The 9,761-nt window shown below is 37.9% G+C and overlaps 2 protein-coding genes across 3 annotated transcripts in view; one reads left to right on the top strand and one right to left on the bottom strand.

Annotated features, from left to right (window-relative positions):
- zfpl1 (zinc finger protein like 1) overlaps window positions 1-4,188 on the top strand; it is a 13,671-nt gene extending 9,483 nt beyond the window's left edge. For both annotated transcript variants that reach the window (XM_062964857.1, XM_062964858.1), the window contains exons 7-8: window positions 543-675; window positions 2,106-4,188. In XM_062964857.1, coding sequence (XP_062820927.1) covers window positions 543-675; window positions 2,106-2,292 — 320 coding nt within the window. In that variant the 3' untranslated portion in view covers window positions 2,293-4,188. The remainder of the gene's footprint in view (window positions 1-542; window positions 676-2,105) is intronic.
- Window positions 3,944-7,096, bottom strand: LOC134294286 (cation channel sperm-associated auxiliary subunit TMEM262-like). Its single transcript, XM_062964861.1, has 3 exons — window positions 6,768-7,096; window positions 4,730-4,829; window positions 3,944-4,306 (listed from the first exon to the last, which is right to left on the bottom strand). Exons 1-3 carry the CDS (start codon window positions 6,939-6,941, stop codon window positions 4,230-4,232), a joined length of 351 nt encoding a protein of 116 aa, XP_062820931.1. The 5' UTR covers window positions 6,942-7,096; the 3' UTR covers window positions 3,944-4,229.
- Between the last annotated feature and the right edge of the window lie 2,665 nt (window positions 7,097-9,761).

The following is a 9,761-nucleotide window of genomic DNA, read 5'->3' as shown; positions in this document are numbered from 1 at the left end:
ATGTAGAGACGTGGATGAGAGGTTGTGCTGTCAATTTTCGAGGTTCTGGGGTGTTTAGTTTAGTTGTTTTGTCTGGTGCCGTGATTCCATTACCCTTTTATATATATAGCTTATGGAAGCCACTGTGAGCGCCTTTGTAGCTGAGAAGCAGGATGCAATTTCTCTAAATTATGATGGTGATGATTATTATTTATTTATTATTTATTCACTACATTTATATCCTGCTCTTCTCACCTCGAAGGGGACTCAGAGCGGCTTACAAATCATATGAACATACAATATATTATTAGCATAGCACAATATAAGCATTAAATTACTATATTGTACTATATCATTATATCGTAATATTATTAGTAATATTACACTTCATATATAATATATAATTAATATTATTATATTGTATTATTAGTAGTATAATATAGTATTCCATTATAATATTATTATCAATATTATGGTATATGTATATACAGTATATTATTTTATAAATTATAAATTATGTTGATGCTATTCTCTGGAGCAACCACCTGCTTCCTTCCCTGCAGCCTCCTCTCCGCGGAAGGTTTATGACACCCGGGAAGGCGACGTGATGGGCAGGTCCTCCGAAATCCGCATTGATTCGGACGAAGACAAATACCGCCGGCGCCCGGCCCTCGGGTGGCTGGCCCAGCTGCTCAAGTGAGTGAATTGGGCAGATTGATCATGTCCAGTAATGGGATGTTGTTACCTTTGTCAGGTACAGCGGCCAGCCAAATAATAACAAGACGTAATAACAAAAACAACAACAACAATAATGATAATTTTGTGTGATTGATGGCTCAGACTATTAAATAGACATTATTATTATTATTATTATTATTATTTTGTGTGATTGATGTGACTAGAGATATTGGGGCGCCTGAACAGGGAATCAAGAAAATTGTGTTTCCCTTTAAGACCTCCAAACTTTTAAGATCTCCTTTTGGCGCCCGAACAGGGACTCGAGAAAATTCTCGGTGTTTCCCTCTAAGATATTGTATATACTTGAGTATAAGCCTAGTTTTTCAGCCCTTTTTTTAAGACTGAAAAAGCCCCCCTCGGCTTATACTCGGGTGAGGGTCCTGGTGGGCTTATATTTGGGTCAGCTTATACTCGAGACTATATGGTACATTTATTATTTTTCTCTATTATTATTGGTATGATTACATTTATTATTTTTCTCTATTATTGTTGCTACTATTACATTTATTATTTTTATTATTATTGGTATGATTACATTTATTATTTTTATTATTATTGGTATTATTACATTTATTATTTTTCTCTATTATTGTTGCTACCATTACATTTATTATTTTTCTCTATTATTATTGGTATTAATACATTTATTATTTTTCTCTATTGTTATTGGTATTAATACATTTATTATTTTTCTCTATTGTTATTGGTATTAATACATTTATTATTTTTCTCTATTATTGTTGCTACTATTACATTTATTATTTTTCTCTATTATTATTGGTATTAATACATGTATTATTTTTCTCTATTATTATTGGTATTATTACATGTATTATTTTTCTCTTTTATTGTTGCTACTATTACATTTATTTTACTCTATTTTTATTATTATTATTATTACATTTATTATTTTTCTCTATTATTGTTGCTACTATTACATGTATTATTTTTCTCTATTATTGTTGCTACTATTACATTTATTATTTTTCTCTATTATTATTGGTATTATTACATTTGTTATTTTTCTCTATTATTGTTGCTACTATTACATTTATTTTACTCTATTTTTATTATTATTATTATATTTATTAATTTTCTCTATTATTGTTGCTACTATTACATTTATTATTTTTCTCTATTATTATTGGTATTATTACATTTATTATTTTTCTCTATTATTGTTGCTACTATTACATGTATTATTTTTCTCTATTATTGTTGCTACTATTACATGTATTATTTTTCTCTATTATTGTTGCTACTATTTTATTATTTTTCTCTATTATTATTGGTATTCATACATTTATTATTTTTCTCTATTATTATTGGTATTAATACATTTATTATTTTTCTCTCTTATGGCATCCCGGCCCTTCCTCCTTTTGCAGGAACCGCTTTGGGGCCCGGAAGCAGCCCCGCTCCCTGATGCAGCGCTTCGTGATCCTGCTCCTGATCGGCGGCATCGGCTTCCTGACGCTGGTGGTGGTCATGATGAAGCTGGGCCGGGCCTCGGCCGAGAGCGACCCCAACCTGGACCCCTTGTTCAACCCCCACATCCGGGTCGGGAAGCAGTGAGGCTTGGCCTCCGCTTCCCGCGGGACCAAACAGGCTCCTCTCCCGGCCGCTTTTCTTGCGGGAGAGAAAGACTCCTGGGATCCTTCCAGAAAATCCCGCATCGTCCTGATGTGAAACCACTGAGGTGAGCGACACTCAACGGGGAATCTCCTCTAATTGCGCTCGGCGGGATCTATCTATCGTAGATCTATCCTGGCTTTGTCGGTCAGAAATTTGCTCTCCTCGTAAGACCCCGTTTTGCGTTGCTGTGGCTATTGTGGATGCGGGAAGAGGAGGAGGAGAAGGCCCTCGTCTCTGATTCCGTTTCGCCGGACACTCGAGAGGCATTTTGTGGGTTTAGCGTTCGGGATTCCTTTTAACATCGCGTCTCCCTTTTTTCTAACGGCATTTGGGGGTCCCTTTTCCCTCGTTTTAGGGCTCCGGCCCCATTGAGTCCCCCCTTCAGCCTCCCCTATAGAAGCTTTGGGAGCTTCCTTCATCCCTATTTCGTTGTAACATCTTGTCTGATCAACATTCCCGAATATATTTATGTTTGGAAGGAAAGAGCGGTGCATTTCTGCACGGGGATGTCAATGCATTTCTATGAATTTCCACACTTTGCAAAACTGCGGGACTTGGGTTGTCCTGACTGAGGATAATATGGGCGTCTACAATTTAATTTAGTTCTGTTCCTTTAATTTAATTTAATCCCTTTATCCACCCTCTAGAAAAGACAACGGGTTATCAACATTCCCAAATATATTTATATTTGGAAGGAAAGAGCAGTACATTTCTGCACAGAAATGATTTCCTATGAATTTCCACATGTTGTGAAACTGCGGGACTCGGCTTGTCCTGACTGAGGATAATATGGGCGTCTACAATTTAATTTAGTTTCGTTCCTTTAATTTAATTTAATCCCTTTATCCACCCGCTAGAAAGGACAACAGGTTATTAATCAACATTCCCAAATATATTTATATTTGGAAGGAAAGAGCAGTACATTTCTGCACAGAAATGCTTTTCTATGAATTTCCACATGTTGCAAAACTGCGGGACTCGGCTTGTCCTGACTGAGGATAATATGGGCGTCTACAATTTAATTTAGTTCTGTTCCTTTAATTTAATCCATTTATCCACCCGCTAGAAAGGACAACGGGTGCCGGAAGAACGCTGAGCATTAGGACAGAAAGTCTGTGTGCTTCCCGATCTATGCTGCTATATAATCCAGATTATTTGACAGTGTAAATGCATATAATCCAGCTCGGATAAAGTGGATTATCTGCTTTCCCTTTAAGACCTCCTTTTGGTGCCCGAACAGGGACTTGAGAAAATTCAGAGATGTTTCCCGGTTGGATAAAGAGTAGCTCTGGGATGCTTCAAACCAAATTATTGTGGTATTAAAGCGAGAGCAACAATGCGTATACATTGCAAACACTTCCACATTATCAATCTGGACGATATAGCAGTGTAGACGGAGCCTTGGTGTCATTTATATAGACGATATTATGATCCCTTGCGTTTGGATCGATCTGTATCTTTTTTGTAGATGACAAAAAAGCTTTCAATAACTTCTAATGTGGTCTGTTTGCTATCATAGAAAAGGCAAGCCTGATGTAAAGAGTCATAGGGATGCAGTGAAGGATGCTGGGAGTTGTAGTTCGGAAACATCTTTGACGGCTATATAGCGGTTATTTTATTACACACGATGGCAGCTCTTCTGAGACTCGTCCTGTACAGTTTTGTAAGGTTTGCAATGGACGGCTTTTCCAACATCCCCTTGACCATAGAAATGGTTGAAAGGCACGATCCTTTGCAACGAATGACTGTGATTATGGGATGTCTTGGGGATCCCGTCAACAGGCCTTAGCCTTGTTTGCTGGCAATGTATTAAAACTCTCCTCTCGGTGAATCAAACCCATTGACTTCCGTTGCTCGTTCTTTTCTGATGCGGCTTCTTAGTATTGCTCCTCTCGGTAGTCGATGGTCAAGTAGTCCATGCAGAACCGGGCCAGGAAGAGGCCAAAGTTCAAGGCTGGAGGGAGGAAGGAAGGGATACATTAATGGCCACACAACAGGAAACAGGAAGTCACCTTAAAAACCTTCTGAGTGAGGCCTTTCATTATATGGAGGTGTGTACATTTGTAAGTTTGTTCCCCGAAAACTTCCTCCGTGGTTCGATGAATCCGGACCAAATGTGGTCTCCAGTATTCTTAGCAAGCCACATTAAAATACCAATGAGGTTTCGGCTTTAAAAAACCCACCACATTTGGAGACAAAGCCCTCAAAATGAATCAATAGACAGTACTGAGATGCAACCACAAGAGGGCAGTGTATAGAGAGATAGAGAGGTAATTGACAGGAGGAGGGCCATGACGTTGCCATGGAGATGTTCTCAAAGGTGGGAGGGAGCAGGCCTTAAAGGGACAGCGCTCCCAATTAATAATGCATTCCTTACCGATTGAGGTCAAAGCGAAGAACATCAGGACGCTGTCTTCCGCTTGTAAGGTGTAGATGGTGGCCAGTAAGCTCCAGTAGAAGCTGGTCACGTGGGAGAACTGCAGAAATAGGAATATTATTCTTATTATTCGATGGCCCTTGGGATCCTTTCCAGCTTCTATTATTGTTATTGTTATTATTTCCTTTCCAACTCTAGGATTCCAATATTTTTATTATTTGATGGCTATTGATCAAAAGGTGGATCTATGATTCAATAGTAATAATAATAATAACAACAATAATAATAGTCCTAAATGCTTGAGAAGTGTTCAACTTGTGATTTTATGAAATCCAGCATATACTGTGTCATACTGTGTTTTTGTGTCAGTCAAACAACAACAACAACAACAATATTCAGCAGAGACTCGGTGGCCATTGGTTGGGAGGGAGTCTGTGATTCTATTATTATTATATAATTATATATTATATATTATTATAATGATTATATATTATTATATAATTATAATTATTATTATTTTTAAGTAGAGACTTGGTGGCCATTGTTTTAGAGGGAGTCTGTGACATTAGTATTACTCAGTATTGATTGGGCGGCTATTGGTTGGGAGGACGTCTGTGATTTTATTAATATTATTATTATTAAGTAGAGACTTGGTGGCCATTGGTTGAGAGACAGTCTATGACATTAGTATTATTCAGTATTAACTGGGTGGCCACTGGTTGGGAGGGAGCCTATGACATTATTCAATTATTATTATTATTATTTAGTAGAGGCTGGGTAGCCATTGGTTAGAAGAGAGTCTGTGACATTATTATTATTATTATTATTATTATTATTATTATTATTATTATAGTTATTATTATTATTAGATAGCTGTTGGGGGACTCTTCCAACACCAGGATTCTGTGGTATTATTATTATTATTATTATTATTATTAATCGTGTCAGAAGCGACTTGAGAACATACAGCACGATGCTTCAGATGTGAAGAGAGTCTATGACATTATTATTATTATTATTATTATTATTATTATTATTATTATTATTATTATATTAGATGGCTGTTGGGTGACTCTTCCAACACCAGGATTCTGTGGTACTATTATTATTATTATTATTATTATTATTATTATTATTATTGATCGTGTCAGAAGCGACTTGAGAACATACTGCAGAGAGAATTGGCCTTCTCCAGAGACATTGCCCAGGGGACGCCCGGATGTGTTACCATCCTGCTGGGAGGCTTCTCTCGTGTCCCTGCAAGCTAGAGCTGACAGACAGGAGCTCACCCTGTCTCGCATATTCGAACTGGCAACCTACAGCTCAGCAGTCCAGCTGGCACAAGGGTTTGACTCATTGCACCACCACGACGCTTGTTGTTGTTGTTGTTGTTATTATTATTATTATTATTATTATTATTACAGTAGAGTCTCACTAATCCAAGCCTCACTTATCCAAGCCTCTGGATTATCCAAGCCATTTTTGTAGTCAATGTTTTCAATATATCGTGATATTTTGGTGCAAAATTCGTAAATACAGTAATTACGACATAACATTAGTGCATATTGAACTACGTTTTCTGTCAAATTTGTTGCATAACATGATGTTTTGGTGCTTAATTTGTAAAATCGTAACCTAATTTGATGTTTAATAGGCTTTTCCTTAATCGCTTATCCAAGCTTCTGCTGGCCCATTTAGCTTGGATAAGTAAGACTCTACTGTATTATTATTATTAAACAAGGACTGGATGGCCCTTAGGATTCCTTCCAACTCTAGGAGTCTATTATTATTATTATTATTATTATTATTATTATTATTATTATTATTATTATTTCCAACTTTAGGATTTTATGCTTCTATTATTATTGTTGTTGTTGTTGTTGTTGTTATTAAGCAGGAGCTGGATAGCCATCTATCGGGAGGGATCTGGATGGAAGACCCCCTTCCCACTCATGTGCTGTATGTCTATTGGCAATCTTCCTTTGTGTGTGTGTGTGTGTGTGTGTGTGGTGTTGGAAGGAGGAGTGTGGGTGCGCACCAGGAGGACCAGGGTGAAGCGGAAGCTCATGAGGTCTCCGCGCTGGGAGACGAGGAAGTGGTAGAAGTCCCCGATGAGGATCCCGGCGTGGATGCAGAAGAGCCCCAGGGAGCCAATGGTGAAGATCACCTTGTTGGGGAAGGTGAAGGTGATGAACGGATCCTTCCAGTGCATCCTCCTCCTCCCAGACAGGTGAGGGAGGTCATGTGACAGCCAATGAGGTCACAAGGACACATGGGTTCTAGAATATATTATTTAGATACAGCCCAACACTATGGCATTCAGCTCACCTTCACTGGGTTTTCATGAATTATTATTTTCATGAATTCTTATGATTTATAAATTATTATTATTTTCATGAAATATTCATGCATTATTATTATTATATACAGTAGAGTCTCACTTATCCAACACTTGCTTATCCAACGTTCTGGATTATCCAACGCATTTTTGTAGTCAATGTTTTCAATATATCGTGAGATTTTGGTGCTAAATTCATAAATATAGTAATTACTACAAAGCATTACTGCATATTGAACTACTTTTTCTGCCAAATTTGTTGTCTAACATGATGTTTTGGTGCTTCATTTGTAAAATCATAACCTAATTTGATATTTAATAGGCTTTTCCTTAATGCCTCCTTATTATCCAACATATTCGCATATCCAACATTCTGCCAGCCCATTTATGTTGGATAAGTGAGACTCTACTGTGGTCACATACTATGACATTCAGCTCGCCTTCATTAGGTTTTCATGAATTCTTATTATTCATGAATTATTTTTTTCATGAAATATTCATGCAGCATTATTATTATTATTATTATTATTATTATTATTATACAGTCACATACCATGGCATTCAGGTCGCCTTCATTAGGTTTTCATGAATTCTTATTATTCATGAATTATTTTTTTCATGAAATATTCATGCAGCATTATTATTATTATTATTATTATTATTATTATTATTATTATTATTATTATTATTATTATTATTATACAGGCACATACTATGACATTCAGCTCGCCTTCATTAGGTTTTCATGAATTCTTATTATTCATGAATTATTTTTTTCATGAAATATTCATGCAGCATTATTATTATTATTATTATTATTATTATTATTATTATTATTATACAGTCACATACCATGGCATTCAGGTCGCCTTCATTAGGTTTTCATGAATTCTTATTATTCATGAATTATTTTTTTCATGAAATATTCATGCAGCATTATTATTATTATTATTATTATTATTATTATTATTATTATTATTATTATTATTATACAGTCACATACCATGGCATTCAGGTCTCCTTCATTAAGTTTTCATTAATTATTATTGACATGAATTATTATTATTATTATTATACAGTCACACACTATGGCATTCAGATTGCCTTCATTGGGTTTGCATTAATTATTATTTTCATGAAATATTCATGCATTATTATTATTATTATTATTATTAGCCTTCATTGGGTTTTCATGAATTCTTATGATTCATAAATTATTATTTTCATGAAATATTCATGCATTATTATTATTATATAGTCACATACTATGACATTCAGCTCGCCTTCATTAGGTTTCCTTGAATAATTATTTACATGAATTATAAATTTAATTATAATTTTAATTATGATGATGATTATTATTATACAGTCACACACTATGGCATTCAGCTCACCTTCATTGGGTTTGCATTACTTATTATTTTCATGAATTACTATTATTCATAAATTATTATTTTCATGAAATATTAATGCATTATTATTATTATTATATTATGACACAGCAAACAAGATAGATATGCTGGATTTAATAAAATAAATAAAAATAAAATAATAATTATAATGCATGAATTATTATTATTATTATAATACAGTCATACACTATGGCAATCAGCTCACCTTCAATGGGTTTGCATGAATTATTATTTTCATGTATTATTATTCATGAGTTATTATTATTATTCATAAATTATTCTAATTATACAGTCACTATGGCATTCAGCTTGCCTTCGTTGGGTTTTAATTTATTATTTTTTTAATTATTATTATTATTTACCAATCCTCATTTGTGCCAATTAACTATTACTATGTAGAGGCGGGGCTAGAAAGGGAGCCTCAATGTCATTAGAGATAGGAGGGGGCGGAGACATAGAGAGAAAGGAGGCGGGGCCACAAAGGGAGGCGTGGTCGGAAAGCTCTCGCAGGGATTGTAGAGGCGAGAGGGGGCGGAGCCATAAAGGGGCGGGAGGCGGGGCCAAACGGAGCTTGGCTACGGTTGAAGAGGCGCGAGGGGGCGGAGCCATGCAGAGGCGGGGCGTGGCTACTATTAGAGAGGCGCGAGGGGGCGGAGCCATGCAGAGGCGGGGCGTGGCTACTATTAGAGAGGCGCGAGGGGGCGGAGCCATGCAGAGGCGGGGCGTGGCTACTATTAGAGAGGCGCGAGGGGGCGGAGCCATGCAGAGGCGGGGCGTAGCTACTATTAGAGAGGCGCGAGGGGGCGGAGCCATGCAGAGGCGGGGCGTGGCTACTATTAGAGAGGCGAGAGGGGGCGGAGCCATAAAGGGGCGGGAGGCGGGGCCAAACGGAGCTTGGCTACGGTTGAAGAGCCGCGAGGGGGCGGAGCCATGCAGAGGCGGGGCGTGGCTACTATTAGAGAGGCGCGAGGGGGCGGAGCCATGCAGAGGCGGGGCGTGGCTACTATTAGAGAGGCGCGAGGGGGCGGAGCCATGCAGAGGCGGGGCGTGGCTACTATTAGAGAGGCGCGAGGGGGCGGAGCCATGCAGAGGCGGGGCGTGGCTACTATTAGAGAGGCGAGAGGGGGCGGAGCCATAAAGGGGCGGGAGGCGGGGCCAAACGGAGCTTGGCTAAGGTTGAAGAGGCGCGAGGGGGCGGAGCCATGCAGAGGCGGGGCGTGGCTACTATTAGAGAGGCGCGAGGGGGCGGAGCCATGCAGAGGCGGGGCGTGGCTACTATTAG

This window comes from Anolis carolinensis, unplaced genomic scaffold (genome assembly GCF_035594765.1).
Source record: "Anolis carolinensis isolate JA03-04 unplaced genomic scaffold, rAnoCar3.1.pri scaffold_14, whole genome shotgun sequence".
Lineage (NCBI taxonomy): Eukaryota > Metazoa > Chordata > Lepidosauria > Squamata > Dactyloidae > Anolis > Anolis carolinensis.
Note: the sequence above shows the minus strand (reverse complement) of the source record. Positions and strands in the feature narration are given on the sequence as shown.

Coding starts and splice junctions, on each gene's coding strand:
- LOC134294286 (XM_062964861.1), bottom strand. CDS start 6,941: ATGCACTGGAAGGATCCGTTCATCACCTTCACCTTCCCCAACAAGGTG. Junction 4,830..6,767: donor GCTTCACCCTGGTCCTCCTG/GTGCGCACCCAC, acceptor CTATTTCTGCAG/TTCTCCCACGTGACCAGCTT. Junction 4,307..4,729: donor CTTCGCTTTGACCTCAATCG/GTAAGGAATGCA, acceptor TCCTCCCTCCAG/CCTTGAACTTTGGCCTCTTC.